This window comes from Dermacentor silvarum, chromosome 2, assembly GCF_013339745.2.
Source record: "Dermacentor silvarum isolate Dsil-2018 chromosome 2, BIME_Dsil_1.4, whole genome shotgun sequence".
NCBI lineage: Eukaryota > Metazoa > Arthropoda > Arachnida > Ixodida > Ixodidae > Dermacentor > Dermacentor silvarum.
This window is the reverse complement of record NC_051155.1, coordinates 196,239,747-196,262,890: the sequence shown is the minus strand read 5'-3', so window position 1 is coordinate 196,262,890 and position 23,144 is coordinate 196,239,747. Positions and strand designations below refer to the sequence as shown.

At 50.1% G+C, this 23,144-nt stretch overlaps 1 protein-coding gene across 3 annotated transcripts in view; it reads right to left on the bottom strand.

Moving 5' to 3' along the window:
• Positions 1–2,003: 2,003 nt before the first annotated feature.
• LOC119442386 (elongation factor-like GTPase 1) overlaps positions 2,004–23,144 on the bottom strand; it is a 150,554-nt gene continuing 129,413 nt past the window's right edge. For all 3 annotated transcript variants that reach the window (XM_037707245.2, XM_037707246.2, XM_037707247.2), the window contains exons 19-20: positions 8,396–8,580; positions 2,004–2,447 (exon numbers count right to left, since the gene is read on the bottom strand). In XM_037707245.2, the coding sequence (XP_037563173.1) occupies positions 2,259–2,447; positions 8,396–8,580 (374 nt within the window). In that variant the 3' untranslated portion in view covers positions 2,004–2,258. The remainder of the gene's footprint in view (positions 2,448–8,395; positions 8,581–23,144) is intronic.

The following is a 23,144-nucleotide window of genomic DNA, read 5'->3' as shown; positions in this document are numbered from 1 at the left end:
TGCAAGTTGCGTTCCAGACTTCAATGCTATATCTATCTATCCTCTTAGCCAACCCAGTGACCAAAGTTTACTACTAGCTTGGGCGACCGTGTATGCGCTCGTGGTCGTTCCAGCTATGTCATCCGACTCTCGTCATATCGTCGTCGTCCCGTCATCGCCGTCATAATTCGCTGTCATACCATTGTCCTCATGCCGTCGTCGTTATGCCATCGTCATAAATGCAGAATCGTTATTGCATTGACGTCATACCGCCTTCGTTGTTTCATCGACGTCATCCCTTATTCGACATTCCATCGTCGCCATGACGTTATTGTCATGACCGACTCTGGCAATCGAGTGTGTCGCGAAGCGGTATAGTTGCGAGTCATCGACACGCCGATTAACGGGCGCCAAAAACGTCGTCGTCTCACGGTGCGGCATATAGTTTCGAGATAGCGACACGCCGATTAACGGGCGCCGTATGGCCGGCGGCCGCTGTTGCTTCTGTGCTGGTCAACGGACCCAAAGGTGTGCGTGCGTGTCTGTGGGGTGCAGTGCGGGGGGCGCGACCTCGGACAGCGGAAGGAGGATCAACCGTTCCCTCGCCCCTGATTAAAAGGGGCGCGGTCAAGACTTTTGGGAAAAGGCATGAAATAATTAGGTGAACTCTGCATACCTGCAGTTCCCCGACAGAGGGAACTAGGGAAAGGAGAGGCTATTTAAGCGCAGGCTTTAGGCCCTGCTAATCAGTCTAGAAGCTGAGGCTGTAATCGGCTGAGAAGCAGTCGGGGGGCTAGAGCCGTCCAGTATCGCCTGGGCTGCCTAGCCGCGTCGGAACTTCAAGTAACTAGTTGACGTACGAGACGACAAACCAACGTCTGCAACGAAGCTCACGGTAGTTCACCTGAAGTTAGCTCAACCTGCTTGAGGGAAGTCGTCAGATGTAGACTCCCGGGAAACCCCGCCCAGCAATCGCATCCACCTCAACAAGATCGGCTTGCCAGTATTCTTCGGGAAAGCTCTGCGCGCCGACTTCACGGTTTATGGACTCGCTGCTGCTGCCCGGCCACGCGTATGACATCGTTGGTTTTCTTTTGAACTTTGTTTTAGTGAACTACTGTTAAGTGTATTCTTGTATATTTGATCCGCGCCCTATTTCATTTTTGTATATTATGTTAATTGCTCATCATATTTCTTTGTCGTCATCATTGAGCTATATATTAAGTTCAGGTGTTGATTTTCTTGTCTTTAATTATTTTATTTTATTAATTTGTGTATCGTTGTCAGTCGATAAATATATTTTTTTGTTTACTCCCGACTCTGACTCTTTCACTGTGTTCGCTCCAGTACGGAACGACCAACCGGCTTGTATACTCCGTCGATCGACTTCGCGCCGACGGCGAACGGTAGACAGCCGTGACAGAGTGCCATAGAAAAGTGGGCTGATCCCAGAGTCAGTGTATATGTCGCATATAGCCGAAGCAACGGGCATTTCAAAAATGACTACAGATTCTAAATGAACGTGTCTTCAGAAATACGGTGTGTCACTACATTGCTTGAATGCTAATCTCATCAACGTAGACAGTCATCGTGAGGTGGGTTCTGCCGGATGTTTTTTTTTTTCTTTTAAACCTCTGTACCGCCCGATTCATGGCCGATTCCCCAGAATCGGTTGCACCATTTCACAAAGGAACAACTAACCAACCAACCCCGAAGTGAGTATGTGCCACTAACTCAGACTCGAATTTACGTATGCATCAACCACCGGGGAACGCCACCTTCAGAAACGAATTAGTTGACTCGGACTCTTCCTCTCGAAAGGAGATTGCTCGCGCGCATCTGATGAAGTTTACTTCAACCGACACCGCACAAAACAGTGAAAGTCTGACTGCCAGCGATTGCGTCATTACCTCGAATCATAAACGAAACTGCAACTTCACTCCCCTCCCCCCCCCCCCCCCCTTTTTTTTTTCTTCTTTTCATAGTGGGTCGAACGGTATTGCAGATAAAGCATTAACAAGGCGGACTGGAAACACCGCGGATGTAACATTCAACAGTGTGGGGTCCACTTTATTCCTTGCACCAACGAAAGGCCACTGCGCACGTGCATGCAGCCTTTTCATTTAAAATTATCCTTTCACTTTAGGCTTCTATGCAGCTGTCAGCTGCACGTGCGTAGTGCTCAGGCAGTGGCGGAGTGTTGGAAGCGCCGAGACACCCTTAACGGCGGTCGCCTGCTGCGGCGGCAGGTGTCCCGCCAAGTCGCCCTGCAGCTGCGGCTACTTCTTCTTGGACAGAGTGCGCTGCTTCTCGGCGTGCTCGACCACGTTCTCGCTGACGGGCAGGCCCTTTCGCCTGCGCACGGCGTTCATGTACTTGCGAGCCCGGTTCTCCGTGTCGGCCTTCTCCCCGAAGTGCGCGTACTCTTCCTCGGTCGACGGCACCCAGAAAGGATCCACGTCCACTAGCTATAAAAAGAGGGGGAAAAAAAGAAAGAAACGTCAGTGCAGAAAAGTGATGCAATAGCAGCGTGCTTCTACTCGTGCTCTATCGCTTCAATTGAAACTGTACGTTGTGATAGAGACAGTTTAAATCTTTTGACATGAAAGTGCGTCGAACGAACCATGTAGCAATAAATGGTTCCCAATTAACTTTTTTTGGAAATAGTTGGGCCGTATATATTCCATTTCCAGCGCGGATTTTATGACGCTGCACTTCCGCGAGGGCCCGTGGAGACTGCATGCACGAAGATTTAATTGATATTGCTACACACGTGGTGTATTTGGTTGTTTGAACGAGCTGCGCGGGCGCCACCTCAGTCTGTACCCGGCGCCCGTACCGTAAGTCTGTCAAAGACGTCCAGAGTTTTGTGGAGCTCTGTTCGTATTTCAGACGGTTCGTGAAAGACTTCGCAGCAATCACTCGACCACTCACTGAACTTCTGAAGAAAGACGTGCATTTTACGTGGGATTCCCCTCAGGCTGCCGCGTTTTCACGCCTTATCACGATTCTCACCAATCCACCGGTCTTGGCCCACTTTGATCCGTCCGCACCTACAGAGGTCCGAACCGATGCCAGTGGTTATGGGATCGGCGCCGTCTTAGCACAACGCCAATATGGACAACCGTGTTATAGCCTACGATAGCCGGCTCCTGACAACTGCAGAGCGCAACTATTCGATCACCGAGCGCGAATGTCTTGCTCTCGTCTGGGCTGTTTCAAAGTTCCGCCCATATTTATATGGCAAGCCCTTCTCAGTAATCACAGACCATCATGCACTCTGTTGGCTTTCGTCGCTCAAGGATCCTACTGGCCGGCTCGGTCGTTGGGCCCTCCGACTACAAGAATATTCCTACACAGTGACTTACAAGTCGGGACGCCAACACCAGGACGTAGACTGCCTCTCTCGCTACCCAGTCGAAGACCCGTCCTCTACGTCTGATACTGACACCGCCGCCTGCGTTCTCTCTGTTTTTCCACTGCTCCATGTCGCCGACGCGCAGCGCCGTGACCCGTCCTTGCGTAACATCATTGACCGCCTGGAATCGTCACTTGCCGACAGTTCCCTTCGCTTATTTCTACTTCAAGATGGCGTACTCTACCGCCACAACGCTCACCCCGACGGCCGAGCATTATTCGTTGTGATCCCTAAACACCTTCGCTCAGCTGTTCTCCACGAACTTCACAACCTCCCCACTGCCGGCCACCTCGGTGTGTCACGTACCTACGAGCGGATCCGCCGACGCTTCTTTCGGTCAGGTCTTGCTCGCTCAGTTTGAATATACGTAGCAGCGTGTGAGAAATGCCAGCGACGCAAGACACCATCGACGCTCCCTGCCGGGTACCTTCAACAACTCGACATTCCCGCGGAGCCATTCTTTCGGGTTGGTTTGGACTTACTTGGCCCTTTTCCTCTTTCTACCGCTGGGAACAGGTGGATCGCTGTGGCCACGGATTACGCCACGCGCTACGCCATCACCCGAGCTGCGCTACAAATGTCGCCGATTTTCTTCTACGCGACGTGATTTTATTGCATGGAGCTCCGCGACAACTTCTCACGGACCGTGGCCGGACATTCCTATCAAAAGTTATCGCAGGCATCCTGCAGTACTGTGCAACGAGGCACACGCTATCCACGTCATACCATCCGCAAACAAATGGCCTCACGGAGCGTCTCAATCGCACTCTGACAGACATGCTCGCAAAGTATGTCTCTTCAGACCACACTGACTGGGACCTGGCTCTAGCGTTTGTCACGGTTGCTTATAATTCCTCGCGCCACGACACAGCCGGTTATTCCCCATTTTTCCTTCTGTCCGGCCGAGAAACAGCACTGCCCCTCGACACAACCCTCCCTGTTCACGCGGCACCGACCAGTGAATATGCACTTGACGCCATCGCCCGCGCTGCCCACGCAAGGGAAATTGCCCGTGACCGCCTTCTGAACTCCCAAGAGAGTCAAAGGCCGGCGACACCGAGACGTGCACCTCCCGCCTGGTTCTTTGGTGCATATCTGGCCTCCATCGCGTCAGATTGGCTTGTCAGAAAAACTGCTGTCTCGCTACACAGGCCCATAACGAGTACTTCGTGTCGTGACTCCCGTCACCTACGAGATCGTCCCTGATGCCCCCGTCTGCTTCCCAGTCCAGTGATATCGTGCACGTTACACGACTGAAGCAGTATCACCATCCCAGTGATAACATTAAGACGCTCCGAGACGTCGCTTCTGCCGCCGGGGGATTATGCTACACGCGTGTTGTATTTGGTTGTTTGAACGAGGTGCGCGGGCGCCATCACTCTAGAATAGAGGAGGAAGAACGAACTGGGCTCGCGCTGTCAATCCAACCGGTCAGCGCTGCAACCGCTGTTGTAAATATAACCTGTAAATAGTTGCTCGTATAATTGACTCGTCCTTCGCGTAACAATATTGCTTGGAACGCGCATCGTTCCCGCTGACGCTCAACCGTGGACTGACATGGCTCAATTTGCATTAGAAGAGTGCGCTAAAAAAGGTTCCCCTTCGCGTCTCGTACCATTGTTCCAGTTACTGGGATTTTTCTGAGTCCTCGACGCTGCGTGCCAAAGGAAGATGGCTTTTAAGTACGTATAAGCATTCCCTTCGAGACGTCACCTGTGTGTTGACAGAATCACGTTTCACCGCGCGACACTCGGTGCTTATTCCGGCGGCTGCCTTCGCCGCATTGCGCGAAAGGCACGCCTACGAGGTTTCACCGCAGTGCACCAAAGCTGCGTCTTTGGCATCTCCGGCAAACAGGAGTAGCAAGACGACGCAGGCTTTAATAACAATACACGATCGGGCGCCCGCGCATGACCGCATGAGAACTTAGTGCCTCGTGCTCAGAAACATGTACAGCCGACCGCATAGGTGTTCGGAGCACCGAATTCGCGGAAAAGGTAAACTTATAAGTGACTTCACTACACAGTCTGAAATTTAGGTGAACAATGCGACCGGTGTGTGGGGAAGTATATAATGCACCTTTCGATGTGAGGGCGGAATGCATTGGATGCGAAGAAATTTAGTTTTTTGTTTTACCCCCACGCCTCATATCGCTGCTCCGAAAACTCTTGCAGCTAGCTGGTGGTGCGCACGCACATAATCACCACAACGTTCGCAATTAAAGGAACATTAAACAGAAAAATACGTTTGAGCAGCATTAGTAAATGGCCCTTCTCACAACAACAAAGAAGTCACTCTTACAGTGAAAAGGTGCTTAGTAACTAAGCCAGAAAATGCGCGAAAACGAAAGAAGAGTGGTGGTTGCAGTTCCCGCTCGAGCTCGTCGTGTCTGCTCGAGTCCAGTTACATCTTTATCGACAAAAATGAACATAGCAAGTCTTTATAACTTCTCCTCAGTCACAACGGCCCAAATACGAAAAAAAAAAATAAGTAATTTGAAATCGGTGACGTCGCACTGACGTATACCAGGCTGAGGTTCCGGCGAGAAATTCGAAAGATTGAACTTTTAGCTTGAATTTCTCTCCTAATAATGGAACACATTACCACGAAACTAACGAAAACAGAGTTCGAAAACAGAGTTTTGATGGAACATTTTATCAGTATTAACTGGCTTAGTGTTCCCCTTTAGTGTCATTTTAAGGGAGTTCACTTTTCAAACGAGAATGGCGGAGGAAAGAGACGGCGAATTTTTCGCGAGCGTTGCGGGAAAGTATACGGTGCGCGCACCTGTAATACGCATGCACGCAGGCCTCCTCGCATTGCCGAAGGCATATTGGCTTGCGCAAGGCGAGTCACGCGCACAACGCCTCCCTTGCGGACTGCTGAAGTTATCGAAACGCGTGCGGCGTCGATACGCCCACGTGATTAGGCGAGCCCCTTTCTTCGTTCCCGGTAAACAAGTGACAGCTGCTGGAGCGAGAGTCGAAGACCCCATTTCGCAGTCCTCCTTGTGCAAACGGTCGCGTATGCGTAAATTATTACGGCGCTCCTCGGAGGCAAAAGCCGACGAGCTATAGCCGATTGTAACTATAGGCACACGCGCGCCGCCTTTTTCGGCAGCTAATGTGACAGGTTTAAAATCGGTGTCCGAAGTCCTGTGCTCACAGCTTACAACACAGTTATAGAAACCGTGAGAGGCATGTCATAGATCTTCTGCAGAATGCGAGTCAGTGTCGAACGGCTTTAAAGAGCGCCGCTAATAAAATTACTTCGCACGGCCCCATTGAGTGAATCAATGCACTAAACAACCTCGGAGAAGCGTTGGAACACCGCCGTCGTATGAGTCGCATTAGCACCACCTTTTTCTGACGGTGAGATCGCAAACGAAACGGCTGTTTCTGAAGCAAGGTCGCACGTGGTTCCAGATTCAGAAGGGTAGAACAGACGCGTTCGACACACCACAGACGCGCTATAAGAATTGACGCAACTGCGCGCAAACGTAAGTACAGTGGCGGCGCCTAAGCTATACTTCGTCTTCAATCGCTCCGAGGTTGCGGAGTCGCCGACCGGATTCTAAGTAAGCTATGTAACCCTCTATTGTCTCAACGGCCAACGACCGCTTAGGTCAGTGCTCTTGCAATGGCATTCAAAGGTGCCTGTCCGAAACTCCGTCGAATCACCTTTACAGAACGTCGAAGCCGCAACGTATATGGCGTCATCGGGCAGGCATGCCGAAAATATACGTATAAGAGCACACCATGGTGTGCGTACAGCTTCGTGCCACGCCGCGATGGCTCCCGGAGGATCACGCATCGGGGCGATTGTGAGCCGTTTTTTCAGCTCTTGCCGGGAATTCCGGCACAAGCGGGCGGTAATCGCTTCCGGCGGCAGTCGTCATCACATGGCCATTATACACTATAGCTATCCGGAGCAGCGTCTGGAAAGGTTCGTGAAGATATCACAGCGGCAACGCAGCTATACTTCGCCCGCACCCGACGAGTCCTGCGCGGATATGCGTGAGAAGCTGCGTATGGGATGATTGGACGGGTTCACCTACACGGGGGGCAAGCGCACGATCTACATACTTCAGTGACCTACGTACTACGATCAACTTCATCAACTAGGTCTATTGGGGAAAGAGCTGGAAAAATGACGTACTTTCCCGAGCAAACAAAAGTACTACATGATAGCTTTTCCGAAGATATAGGAAAGGCATTGCAGAGCACAAAATTCACGAAACTGCGAGGTTCCAGCTGTCCACTCGCGTGAAGATCGTATGTCAGAGGCGAGCACCATGAAGGACACGAAGTTGGTTATACTAGGGTCTATGGTTTTCGGTTAAAGAAATACAAAAGTATGCCGAATATTTTCTTCTTTTTTTTCGGAATTTGGCGGTTGTGGAAAGGGTCAGCAAAAGCAACAGGTATACGTGCTAAGCGGGCGATAAGCGCGCAGAAGGGAATTTCGGGGCAATAAGAACCGGGAACCCGGCCTGAACTATATATATAGTTGAAGCCGCTGGCGATACATATGTGCGTATATATATATATATATATATATATATATATATATATATATATATATATATATATATATATATATATATATATATAATTAGCATTTTTAGGTATTTCAAAGGAACAATTAAGTGATTTAAATTTGGGCACATCAGTTTTTGCCAACAGCGCCGACTAGATTGAACTCCTCAGATCGTTATCTTTTTTTCTTAATAATTAAATGTCGAGCACGGAAGCGCTGGCATCGTGTGTAATGTCGGCTATTCCGTGCAAGCAATATAACACGCAACACAGGTCCGATCCAAAAGCACAATATAATCGAGCGATTAATCAAAAGTGGGAACGCGTTTGCGAGTCCGCGGGAAGTCTCTGCTGCTTTGTGCGCGCACCACACACCACTTAGTTTGTTTTTTTATTTCATTTAAATAAATAAGCCCCACAGAATGCGGGAGCAGCAAAGGAAGGAACAACATGGCGTCACCTCCCAGTGGCTGAAGACAAGCTGCGGGTTGGCCAGCCCCGAGGTCTGCTTGCGTATCTCGTTGGCGAACTGCATGCTCTCCACCACGGGCAGCACGGCCGTCACCTCGAACATCTGCGAGCCCTCGCGCAGGTCGCCGCCCAGCACGCGGCCGTGACGCCGGCCCAGCACCGCGTACATCTTGCCTGCGCAAAAACAAGAGGAGGCACACGTTGTACACGAGGCGCGCCGACACGTTCGCGCAATGAACGTCGGCATATACTACACATGCATTTAGCGCTCGTGTATTCGATTCGTAGGCTCAGGGGAATCAAGCAACTTGTTAGTATTCAGTATGATGTAAATTCTACACTAATATATTGGGGGAAATAAAGAGTCGATATTCTGTTTAAAGCAAATACTTACGTATTAATTATATCATAGTGCGCACAAGCCCCTTCCAAACTAAGGCTTCTATAAACTTGAGCGCTTGACTATTAACGAGGCGTTCTCCCTCTAAAAAGATGGCGACCCTGTAAATCCGCAGCAAATGAACACAAAACAAAAAGTCGGAGAATTTTGCCACCAGAGAGAGAGAGAGAGATAATATTTTTCGTGTCCTGAAATCTTTCCGACGTGCAAGCGAGTTGTCAGTGACGATAAATATATTCTTTGATCGATGTGTCTGGAACCTTCTTGCTACAGCAATCCAAACGAACTCTAGCGCAGGTTCTCGCACCTTTTAGGTTGCCTTGAACATCCCATACAGTCAATGAATACTTTTTTTTTTCATTTGCAGAATGGCCCCATCACTCTTTGCAATGACCTTCAGTTCACTATGAGGAGACGAACGACCACACCTCTTGCCCGAATAAGGAATTCATCTCTTTAATTCTTGCGGAGACGGCAGGCACGCAAACACAGAAAGCGGGTTTACAGTCGACAAATGCTTTGCATTACGTTACCCACGTAGTCCGTAACAGTGGTTGTTTTTACACTAATACCAACGTAAAACGAAGAGATAGGTTTATAGGAAGGTGGAGGTTTTAAGTGAATACCCGAGGGAGAACAAGGAATGTCGCCCAAGCCAACGTTTTGACAAGGGCACTTTTCTCTGTCAGGGCTGAGTTTTCTGCCCTGCATGCAGTGACGAAGACAAGTCCGCTCATCTAAACGTTGGCTTCGGCGACATTCCTTGTTCGGCCACTGCTTATCCTCAAGGCACAGAAATGTGTAACTGAAGTTTCAAAAAGCTAATTTTCTATGCGGTTGTGTGACCGACATCGGCAGGCGTAAGCGAAAATTCTTGATACCAGCGATATGCATGCAAAAATGTTTTTTACCTACACCGTGCACCCCACCAGTTGCCTCAGCTCGCACTTAGTGACACACTGCTGAGTGCTTTAGGACAAATGAATGAATGAATGAATGAATGAATGAATGAATGAATGAATGAATGAATGAATGAATGTGTCCGTGGGCTGAATAATAGAAGAACACTGAGTTTTCTGAACAGGACTACTTTCAAACCGCTTATTTAAAAGATGTAGGATATCTTAAACCGATGCAAGGGCGTTGTTCGCTATAGTAAAACAGGCGATTTTCTGAAATTAACCTGATTTTATCACTGCGGCAATATGGCGCGAGCGCTGCAAAATACACCTGTCATGCCTTATTATTTGACTGACAACGCACGTGTACACAAGGCATATATCTCAGGCGCGCCGCAGAAAGCGGCCGTGGTTCGAGATCGAAACGTGGTGACACAAAGCTCGCAGCTGACAATAAGCAACGAACGGTACAAATGCGCGTAACTGCGCGTTTTGCCACTATGCACCAGGCAGCCGTCAGCATTTAAGCGTATAAACGCTTCGCCTTGGACAATACTTTCTTCAAAGAGAGGCTTTCCAACAACACACTTAAGCTCACTAAGAAGTTGAATCAAGAGCTGCTTCGCGTTACATGAAATGCTAATTACTATTGGACTCCATCTACACGCATCATTATAGTAGAACAAGGCAAAGGGAGATGGTCTACATATGCCGCTTGTGCATGCCGATTTCATTCCAAGCGTTCGCGTTTTCTTCGAAACTGACACAAATAACTTCGTAGAACTTGCTGTTGGGCAAGCTGGTAACTCGTCAAAGTGAAGTAATTAGGCGCAAATTTGCATTCCCGCATTCATTCAGCGCTGTGTGTGGGGGGTGTTCTTGAGTGTATGCGTGTATGGGTGTGTGCGTGAAAGTGGGAGTGCAAAATTGCGCCTAATTACTTCACTATGACACACATAAGCTGCAACTTCTTAAGCTTCGCACCCTATGGCAAGAGTTCAAGGAATGGCGAAGTCATACCTGCATGGTCATATAAGTAACGGACTGATACATCATACATTGCGCTTCGTGAGCCGCATGTTGTTCGAGTCTGACTGCATAATTAACGCAGCGCGCCGAGAAACACAACGACCGACGTATCCATGCGAACACCGGCTGCCAGGTGGGGCTGGCTCTATCCCAACTATACAGCGTGTCCCAGCTATCATGCAGCAAATTTTAAAATATGCAAATGCCACGTCACGTAGCTTGACAGAACCAAGGTAATGTTGTTTGCTGTCGCTTTTAGATACTGAGATTATTATTTGCATTCCTCCAGAATCAGTCTTAATTACTTAATCAACTTCTCAAATATCATAATTAGATGAAAAGTGTCAATGATAAAATTGTAGAGCAACATTAAAAACTCCCGATACAGTTTTCTATCACTCAATACGTGCTACATAAAAGTGTTTTTCCGAAAAGAAGCCTGCGAATACATGCAAAATTGCCGCGCGACTGGCCGCTCGAGCTACTTTGCGGGTATTCACGTATTGAGCAACAGAAAGCTGTATCCGGAGTTTTTCATGTTGCTCTACAATTTTCTCATTGACACTTTTCATCTTATTATAATAAATGAGAAGTTGATTAATTAATTAAGACTAATTATGTAATTAGGCGGAATGCAAAAAAATAATCTGAGTATCTCCAAGTGAGAGCAAACAACATTACCTTGGTTGTGCCTGCAGCTACGTGGCATTCGCATATTTCTAAATCTTGGTGAATGATAGTTGACACCCTGTATAGCTTGTACGCCGAGTGAGAACACCCCGGACGCCGGCGGCTAACATGTGTGCGCATTACACACACATTGTCCGTGCAAAGCGATCGCTCAAATGGCTGCGCATTTCGTATGTACCAGCAGTTTAACAAGCAAGTGCAAAACATAACGGGTCACTAACAAAATTCATGACTCAAGCTGGCGCGCCTTCGAGAAAACCTGGCATTCTAGCGAGTCCGGCCGTCTAAGTGATCATATCCGCATTAATGGCGTCGAATTGACAACGCTCAAATGGCTCCGACACGCCAAGAAGAAAACAGACTAGATCGCCTGAAGCGCTTCCCAGAACGCCGCCACAATGGTTGCAAACACAAAGCGCAATCTCCGAATTCACTAAACACGCCGCGGATTCAGAGAAAACGCGACGCGATTGTGCAACGGGCATTCACAACAACCACGCCACGCCGAGTTCAGCCAAGCGCGAAGCGACGAATGGGCTCAGGTTCAAAAAGAGAGGGAGTCGATTTCGCGACCAAGTATATAAGGTGTCGAAACGGGAGAAGTCAATGAGGCGCCCGAGAGCCGACAGTACAGACGGCTGGCATTATCGACGCCGTCTGTCTGACGTACGGTCTGCGTCATGCTTAACGCGAACGCGAATCGTACCATGCGGCGCCGATTTCGCGCCACTTACGACCAGTGATGATTCACACGAAAGAAGCGGCGCTGGTGCCTTTGGCAGCCGCTACTACCCAACATGCGGTCTGCGACTTCCAACGCGTCGCCGACAGTCTGTCGAAAATAATTGTGGCAGACAAAACGTGCAAGGCACGTGTTCGCGTCGCTACGCAAGCGGCGTCCATGTCACAAAGAGAATAATTTCGCAAGGCAATTAACACTCACTATACTTAAAAAGCGAATACCTTTCTTTGGCTCTTTCGGCCGTTTTCGTGGTAGGTCGGTGGTTGGTACGACGGTGATCGTACAGCGCTCGCCCCGTACAGCGCTCGACCGCTGGATCGTCGATGGTTTCCGTTTCACCGCTAAGCCTGACTGTGCACGTATATTCTCGCTGCTCTGAACGTAAACGGATTTCTTCGTGAAGTGCCGCGGTTTATTGGCGTTGTTAAGTTACATCAGGATCGCCAATGTTCGTGTGTGTGTAGCTGTGCAGCTGCTACTTATGGTGGCCCGTGGCTTCGTTAAGCTATCGAACTCGGGCAGTTTTTTTTTTTTTTTTTCATTTCGTCTGCAGCATCACGTATGTGCTTACGATGCAAAATGAATCTACTCCTCTCAATTCGCTGTACTGGCTGAGCCAATGTTTGCACATGCTGGTCTGAAAAGCCACGCAGTTCGCGCAGGTTGTATAGCGCTAGATTTCCATCTAGTATTTTGTAGCGTGAATGTCTATGACGGTAGCCACAAGATATCAAAGCTAATGCAATTTAGCAGGCTGGTGACATGATTTTAAGCAGTAAAAAATAAAGACGTTAGTGTAACACGACTGGTACAAAATAACATGGTCTCAATGTTGAAGGATTCGTTTGTTGAATGAATGCAAGTTGTTTAGTGGCGCAAGGGCTAAGATTCGTTTGTTACATGTAAAGGTGCAGCTTTCGCCAACCGCTTTGAAGGCGCTACGAATGCGCACGTGATCGGGCCGACTCGTTGTCGGTGCGTGCACTCGATCGGCCCCTGTAGAGGTTTCATCGCATATACGGGGTGGTTAATTTAACCACACATAATTTTGAAAAATCGCCTGCGGCTGATGGTATAATTGCAGTCCTTCAGTGGGTGGTGGTGGTGTAATTGTAGCAACAGGCGGGTTTAGCCTGGCGATCAAGGCTGGCAATTGCTCCGCCCGAGCGTCTCTTACAATATCGCTGAAGGGTTTTGGGATTACTCGAAGCAGTGGCCATTACGCGCGCACGAGAAATCGAAATGCGTAATCGACTAATTAACCAACGTTGACTACTTACCGTTTTAATTAATTGCTTTATTGCACATATTAGAATTTACAAATTATAGCCGGCGAGCTTGCTCGGCATATCCACTCGGAAAAAACTCTACAGTTTATAAATATGCACCGTAAGACTTGCGATAAATTTGCACTATTGTTCATTAATTCGGTAATTAGTGATTTTTTGTTAATTAGTTGCATTTCAATTTCTCTTGCAGCTAATGTCCGCCTTGTTGAGTAATACAGCTCAATATGTAGAATTATGCTATTTGCCACAGGCGATTTTGAAACATTCTTGTTATTGTCTTAAAGAAGAGAAAAGAAAAGCGCATCTGTTGTTTGTCAAAATGATAAGTTGGACATGCTACCTCCCAACATAGGGTAGAACACAACACGAAAATCATCATCTTCCTATTTTTATTGCGATATAGCAATTATATGGACACTCCAGGCGCATTTCTGCCGTCGGCGTCGCCGTGAGGTTCCGTATAAAGTCCAAGGGCGATAAGATCGTCGCCGCGCGCCGTATGCTGTATGTGCGAGTGAAAGCGTGCGAGTGTGAGCCGGAGATCGCAGCTCAATCTCCCGCACGCAAGGGAGGGAAGCGGGAAGGATGCGCGTCTTCCGTCGCGCGCAACGCTCCGGGGGCAGGGGAGAGATAGGGGAGGGGGTTACTCCGGGCGGCCCCGGCGGCCGCGCGCGCACCCGGGCCGCCGTATCTTGAAAGCCATCTGCGACAGGGACACAGTCCGCCGTGCGCTGTGTTTTCGCGGCTTAGTTCGCGTTGATACGAGACGCAGCAACGAAGGTTAATTCACTCGGTGCTGCTGCCGCGCTTCCTCACTCCAGCGTTTGGTCATCGAGTTAGACGTATTCATGTTTGCTTGTGCGCGCGTGGCACCATGCAGGCTTGTTTATTTAGTTAGTACGCCGATGTTTACAAGTTTATACGGCCGATAAGACTACCATCCTTACTTCGTATAGCTGCCCACTAATTTGCTATCTCGATCGATGCTTCGCCTTTCCGGCGAAACTGCGACTTTTTTATGTACACTGCTGGGGACGTATCCTTCGACGATCGCCTCGGCAATACTATCGCCTTCGCCTGACGTATAGAGCTCAATCAGCTCATCCGATTTTGCTCAACCAGCAAATCAGCGCGCGCCTGCCGGCGTTACTGTCGCCGAGGCCATACTATCGCCGAAAGTGATCGTCGCAGAATACATTCCCAGGACGAAGGCCTGCACGAGAACACGAGGATACAGGTACTTCATTCTGTGGAGCATTCAATCGAAGAAAGACATAACACAGTTCCTGCATTCTCGTGTATTCTCTTTGATTGCATTTTGCACGCGATGCCTTTTAAAGACTGTTCGTCGACTGAGAGAATAAACAGTTGAAACTAGCGCACTGTGCTGTCGTCTTTGCTGCGCTGAAAGCTTACATGTACAGCTGCCGTCAGACTTAATACGAACACAGAAGACACATTTCTAGCGGTTTAACTTAGATAAACACCGTTTGTAATACGCAAACACGAAGTGTTTTGGAAAGAACACGCATTAACATACAGGAAATTCAAAGGAAGCCATCCAAAAATCCGTAGCACCCACCGCAGCAGAATAAAGAAGGCGCTTATAAGGCGTGTTCCGGCTAACTACGACGGTGGCCGTACATTTCAGCTCTCACGGTTGAGAGAGAGAACGGCACTCACACTCTAGAGCACCGGTTGCTGCAGCAATAAGGCCCAGCAGCAAGGCCCAGCAACAGATATTCTACCACTCGTGGTGCAGTGGGTTCGTAACTTTTGACAAATACGTAAGTAATGGAGAGCCATACATTTGGGTTTCGACAGAAAGCGACTAAACACAGGACGAGAAGGAGGATAGAGAGAGAGGGGGGGGAGGGAGGATTACAGCCATCAGAGCGCTGACCGCTGCGTGGCGACGCAAGGATAGGCAGCGCGCGCGCGCGCGCGCACCTCGTGTACGTATACACCGGAGCTGCACCCATAACTTCACCCTGCAGCCTCCAGCAACTGCTCCCTCAGGAGGCACGCGCGCGCATATCTGCCGCAGCCAGCCTGCTGGTCGCCCGTGTGGGCGTGGCTCCCGGCCAGTTTTTTCCGAGGCCCCGCACATGCACTCGGCAGGTTGGCTGGCGCACGACGCCACGCTTCAGGCACGCGCGCGCGAGGTTGTTATTCGGCGCGGCGTATACGAAAAAAAAAAAATGAAAGAAAAGAAAGAAGAAAATGAATACGGACTGAGAAGGGAGAGAACCGATACACGACGCGTGCGCCGCACCACTAATCGCGCCACAACTTTACCCGCCGGCCGAGTCAAGGGAAGCGCGCCGGATGCGTAGCGGCGATTCGCGGAACGATTTCGAGGGGCCTCGCGCTCGCCGCAGCAGAGCAGTGCCGAAAAATAAAATGAAATAAAAAAGAAAGCGCGCACACACAGACCAGCACGGCCTGTGTGAACGGTGAACCACTTGAGCCGCAACCACCACTCTCCGCCCGCCGCGGGTGTAGCACGTACAAGGGCAGGGGCCGAGTGTGGCACGCGCGCCCTTGCCCCGTGCCGCCGTATATACCGCAGGACGAGGCTGCGCGGTGGAGGCGACGGGTGGTGCGGCCTTTACCGCCACTTCCCGGAAGACTTGGGAAGTTCTCTTCCCGAAGAAGACGAGCTACGCGTATGTGTGCTAAGCTCTCATCTGAGTCGAAGTGAAGCAGCGCTAAATACACGTGCCAAAAGAAACCATTCGATCAGCCACACGACTACCGTACGTTCATCTACAAACTTCCAACGAGTTTCCGACACATTTCCAACAGCTTCGGCAGCTCTCTTTCTGAAGCGTCGTCCGATGAATAGGACGATTTTTACAGCCTCCGATGCGACTAGTCTAGTCGAACCAACAATCACATCCAGCAGATGACATGAAGTTCCAATAATCTTCAGGCGTGTCTCGAAGCTTTCTTTGCTGTTTACTGAAATGCTTTCACTTCACTTCTTCACTTCTATGTAGCTCAACAGTTCTCGCTCAACGCGCACTCTGGTCCCCATTTTGTTCACTTAACGTATTTTGCCACATTCTTCTGCTTCTGTTTCCGACTACTCCTTCACTTCCCTGTTGCCGACTTCACTTTTTTCCTCCTGTTCGCATCATCAATGGCATGTGCGTGACCAGTTGCACATACCCAAGTATGCTATTCGGGCACATACACAATGGCTCAAGTTCTGTTCAGGCCCATACCCACCGAGAGAGAAATAATGTAGACTTCAGCGTTTTCTCCGGCTCCGACTCATTCACTCCAACAACAGCCTACTCTCGCAGCTGATACCGCCATCTCCGGAAGAACAATTTCTTGTTCGCGATGCGCGAAACGTCGTCTTCGTCCGCGCTACAGTATAATGCCTGCTGTGGCCTCCGAAATGCAAGCACAAACGCCACCATTCTCAAGAGCCTGCGTGGCACACAACGCCCCGCAATTATTAACCAGCGAGTGTTCAGCGGTATATAGCTCAGTGGTCGCCGCAGTGGCAGGAGTTAGAAATGGTGGCAGTGGTGGGCCAAATTTTGTTGTGAAGTTTTTTCTTAGCGAACCCTCCCCGACTATGCTGACAATGGCTGCTGCGCTGCGGCCTTGTCGAATAGCTCTCTCTCTCACACACACACACACACACACACACACACACACACACACACACACACACACACACACACACACACACACACACACACACACACACACACACACACACACGCACGCACACACACACGCACGCACGCACGCACGCACGCACGCACGCACGCACGCACGCACGCACGCACGCACGCACGCACGCACGCACGCACACACACACACACACACACACACACACACACACACACACACACACACACACACACACACACACACGCACGCACGCACGCACGCACGCACGCAAGAAAACACAATTAGAGCAGCCGGATGCTCTAACCACAGTAGGCCACAATAGCACGCATATTACTTCTCTCGTACCGTGTGCGTACTTGAAGGAACAGCTTCCCGTAGATTCGAACATGTGCGCTGGATCTGCGCAATCTTGCTGCGCGAAAACTAGAGTGTACTAGACGACCATATTCTAGTACACTCTAGCGAAAACTGAAGATGATACAAGAAGGTGGCCTGACGACGACGACGACGATGGCGCGGCTTCAACGTTTTGCATGTGCTTCAATGCATAAAACGACGTTTTGTTAAGAAAGTGACTGGAACGCCAATGCATATCTCCGCAAAGTTCGGGAATTAATATCTCGAAACTGCAGTGTCATCCTGAGAATTCCTTCTAAGGGGATCCGCCTTGCGAACTCTGCGGCTAGAATTTGTAAACAGCAATACGTGCCACAAGGTAATTAGTTAAAACCTTAATTAGTGCATTTTTGGTTATTAGTCTATTATGCATTTCAGTTTCTTGTGCAAGTAATGCCCGCCTCTTCGAGTAGACCAGCTCGCGAACTAGAATTGTGCTATCTGTCATAGGCAGCCTTTCAAAAATTGTTTGAAAGTGTTCAGTGAAAAATCCTGTATATATGCTTCGTGCATGGTTCTCCACGACGGAACCCGACATATGATGACAATGCGGACGAATGACCTGATTCGGCATTTAGGATAGAAGGGGCCCGGGCTCCGTCACGATCTCATCTTCTTCAAAACGCTAAACAATGCCTGACCAGCAATAATGAAATGAAGACCTCTGATTTTGGACTGCATAAAGGCACAGGAGACTGCTGGAGGACAGTATGGAGAAGCTTATGCCAAGGTGTGACAAGTTTACAAGTTACAGCAGCCGCAGAGGCCATGCTATTGTAGCAAGGAAAGGCTGTTACTTCTAAGAACCCAAAATTCCAGCAGGACCCATCTCACGATAAATGTCGACGTTAATGCAATTAGCATTGACGCAATGTTGCGACACGCCGTTGCCGCTGCAGAGATGCGTTATGTTGAGATGCGTCATTCCCACTAAACACGCACTGCGCTGCCTAGCTGCGCCATCTACAGCGGCACCGCGGCCGCGAGGCCTCCTCGTGCGTGAATATATATTCGGACAAGATTGTCTGATTATAAATGACGCGGGTTCGGTTCCGCCCAGCAGAAGATAAATATTAATGATGTTTTTGTTGTCATTAGCGGCAGATATACCCAGCGACCCCCAAGTGTATACATCGTCGTACATTTATTTCCTCACATTCAAAGTTCAAGAAGTTTTGAAACTTCTCATTGTTTCCGGTGCATCACTCAAAGCGTTCTCCAAGAAAACAAAACTTTCACGGTGTGTGTCAGAACTCGAGTGCGCGGCCGATATGTCGCGCTTGCCCATGATGCGAGATTGAGAAAGTGACAGTGTGGCGCTGCTGATATCGCGGAGTGGTTGACATTGATCTCCTTGGTGTTGACGCGAAGTCTCTATAGTGCCCCTAATAGGTCGGCATACAAAACTCAACCCTTCGGACCGTAACGGCGTATAAGCCGCCACTTGGCTCATGAAAGCGACCGTGACAGCCCGTCGTTGTCGAAGCCACGCGCTTCGACGACGATGATGCGCTGCACAACGCAACAGTTCAGAAGCGTATGCCGCGTGCGAGCACTTATCGACAGGACGTGCCGAATAACATCCGCACGTCGAATATAGATGCATACGCCAGCCCGAGACAGGGCCGCGGGAAGGCACGCTCGAGACGACACCGGAAGAGCTCAGGTGCTGTCGCGCACCACTAAAAGCCCGCGGGAGGCGGCGGAAACGAGCGTATTCTTTCCAGGGCACCGATAGGCCGTGGGCATGCACTCCGTTGTTTGCAGCGGTCGAGAGCGCAGCGCAGACGGAAGCACAGGAGACGTTGACAGCCGCAGAAGCGGATACGCGCGCTTGGTCGCGATAAGCTTCCATATATACGGTCTCTCGAGAGGGCGGCTCATATACACCTGCGCAGTCTTCGCATATACTTGCTACGCGTGTGCTCAGAAAAAAAAAAAGAAAAAAATCCAATTGAGTGTTCTCTATAGGCTGGCTATGTGCTTGGATGCATGCTACCACATATACTGCCGTTTTGCTTTGTTTTACTGCGACGGCAGTCAGAAGCTCGAAACTGCAGGATTTGGTGTGTACGTGTCAGTCCGTACATTCCGTTACGCCGACCTGGTCAAGTCGTCGTCGTTACCAGGCCACCTCAGCAACCTCGTCGTAGCCAGGGGGTTCGGTTGTGAGCTGCAAGCGGTAACCACTGCGCTACCGCGCTCCGCACAATTCTGAGATTAGTGGTGGCGTCGGTGCAAACAGCACAAGTTCACAACAACAGATAAGAAAGGAAATGAGAGCGGCGGGAGGCCGCACCGTCGATCCGCTGCTGGCGCGCTACAAATCACAAGAACGTAAGGGAGATAAAAAAAATGTCGCAGTTTCGCCCGAAAGGCGAAGCATCAATTGCGATAGCAAATTAGTAGAGAGCTATTCGGAGTAGGGATAGTAGTTTTATCGGCTGCATAAACTTGGACACATTTGGACTAACTGAATTAACAAGCGTGGTGTCAGCGCGCACAAGCAAACATGAATAGATCACACCGAATGACCGCAGACAACTACTGGCAAAACGCTGGCAGCAAGCGCAGCCGCCGCAGCGGGAGAATTGTTCGCGTGGTCAATCCCTTCAACGGAAACTGAGCGGCGAATGCACAGCGCATACAAAGGTCAGAGCCGTGTGGAGATAAGAGACGGCGCGGGCGACCGCCAGGCGCCGGGCAAAGTGCAGAGGAGTTGTGCAGATGATAAGTTGTTGGCAGAGGAGAAGCTGCCCCCCTCCCTCCCCGCGCTGCCTTCCCGCTTTCTTGCTTTCGCGTGGGAGATTGAGTGGCCAGTTCCCCTTGCGCCCGGTTAAAAGATAAGCATTTGGTGAAGCAGCACAGAGTCTCCCCGCCTCCCTCCCTTCCTCCCATACCCCCACAACCTTTAGCGCGACGGTCGCGTTTGCTTTCCGCCGTACGTTCGCTCTCCGTGATAGCGCGCGTCCCCCGCGCGCTTTCACTCGCGCATACGGCGCGCGGCGACGGTTTTATCGCCCTTGGAATCTATACGGAACCTCACGGCGACGACGACGACGACGGTGACGCGGACGGCAGAAATCCGGTTGAAGTGTCCATATAATTGCTATCGCAATAAAAAAAGGAAGCGATGCGCCGACAGATCACATTGAACGGCCGTTCGCATTAAGCATAAAACACATGTGCGTAAAAAAAAGAAAACATACGACCCCGTGCGACTAGATCGTACAAGAGAAGACGCTTTACAGGCCCACACGACAGTTTATTTTATCAGTGTTCCAACAGGTTCCAGCATGCTCCAGCATTACGAGTATAGGCTTTTGCGACGCGTCGTCCGATGGATCAGACTGTTTTAAAACAGGCCTGACACAGCCGTCATACGTTCAGTCTAATCACCGTCACGGCACCAGTGTCCGTCAGGAGAGAGCTATTCCTCGCCGGTTTGTTGTGTGTGCAGGGGGGGGGGGGGGGGTATTCTGCAAGAGTCCACCTAGTGGTTTGTCCATTTCGCCTGTCGTCGATTGGCTCCCGCTGCACGAGCGAGAAGGAGCCAGCCAGTCCCCTTCTCGCTTATGCAGCTGAAGCCAATCGGCGACAGCCGAAATAGACAGTCCACTAGGTGGACTCTTACAGAATACCCCCAGGTTTTCAGACTAAACCGCAAAGGTTATCCTTCGCCGGCGTCCTGTTTTTCTTCAGGATAAACCGGCGATGATACGTCTTCTCCAGCGTCCCGTTTTTCAGAACAAACCAGTGAGGAAAATATTTCTCTAGACGGACGTCGCGACGGCTGTACGTGTGAATTAGACCATACGGCCACCAAAAGGAGATCATTTCCGACGTATATCATACGACGTCGCCCGGTGCCACAGCATCCGCCTCAATTTTCACGGTGACGGCACTGTATGATTCCGGCCAATATGTATTCCATGTAGTTACAGAGTGAAACAGAGACCCCAGGGTACCCTACGCATTTCGGCCACTGAAATGACGTGGACATCGCGTGGCGTGGAATGAACGACAGCCGACGCGCTTGGCGATTCCACGGCGGCGGTAATACGCCGGAATTTCATTCTGTCTTTGGCCCTCTTGCGTAATTGCAGCAAACTGCTAGCGACGCGAGGGCTCTGTTTATCCGGCGATCAGAAGGATGCCGGTGCTGATGCATGACTGCGTGGCCCCTTTTATGGTATAGAGGATGTGGGACACCATGGTGGCGTTAGAGCTTTGGCTGTGGTGTTTGTTGGATGCATTTATAACGACGATGCGGACCAAGCCTTACATTATATATGTTTTCTCTCTCTCTCTCTCTTTGTTTAGCCTTACGTATGGGAACAAGCTGGCGCCATCTCAGGCGCATTGCTTGTTACGCGCCCGAGAAGCGCTTGCATGCAGGCAAAAGGCGATAGAGTGTCGTGAGACGTGGCCGCAACCACAGTGACACGGGATCGTTGCACTTTCACCCCAGCGTGTTCGTTCTTATGTATACACACGTACGCCGATCAGAGGCCAATGCGGAAAGCCCGAAAAAGGAAACCAGAAAAAACAAAAAAAGCCAGAGGACGCTGACGATTCCTTCGGCCATGGTGCGCGAGCAAGTATACGCGTGCCACTGGAAGCGGACGAGCACATCTACAAATCAAAGGAACGCCAGGCGCTTCTGCGCTCCACGTCAATGGGCAGTAATGAGGAAGTTTCCTGCGGCGGGCGCTCGTGGGGGCGTCTTTCGCGCGCGTCGGCCGCAGTGACCCGTTCGGCATCGGCGGCCCACACTCGGACTCGGCCAATGAGGAAACAGCTATGGGCACACATCTCTGCCAGGCGAAGCCTTCGTCTCGGAACATCACTCACGAAACGCCGCGGGCTCTTATATGAACGGATCCGCAGCTGCCACATACTGTGTACGACAGGTGACGTGACGCGAACTTTTCCGCGCTCGCGACGGGATATACGCGGGAGCTGAAGGCATATAGGTGACAATGACTTATGCCTGAAACTGGCGGCAACTTCCCGAACGCAGACTTCCGGAAGCTCCAAAGGCGAGCGTGCCGGTGTTGAGGGTTAAGAAAACATTCTTCAGAGATGGTGGGGCCAAGGAGGCTGCGATTGCCCTTGCAAGGACGCCTGCAGCTCTGCCTATAGTAGAACTTACAGATGGACAATAAAGCGATACACTTAATCAGACTTGACTAGATGATATTTTCTAAGCTCCATTATTATTTCTTCCGGTCGGCAAAGTTGATTGTTAACGAGAAAATGAGGGTCAAACTTCAATTCAGAGCTACAACAGCGAGGACATCAATCTATATAACATCACAGATTTTCACGGTGTTTTCGCGCACACAGGGCGTTTAAACTCTACAAGTTTTCCCACATAGAATATCCCTTTTTGCTTTAAAATGCAACGCTATCTATTCAGTTCGGCAAACAATTATCCAGCGCAGACAAGACGCTGTCATTATATATGACGTTCCGTGGATCTGGAAGAAATTCAAGGTGGCCTCGCCACTCGTCTTTTGTCAAGAGAGTTTGCTGTTATGCTCAACAGTTGGGTGCACGGTATTCCTTGCGCCCTTTCGGGCGTATCAAATCTTCGCTCTCGGGACGACTGCTTTTATCCCAACTCCAGCTCTGCA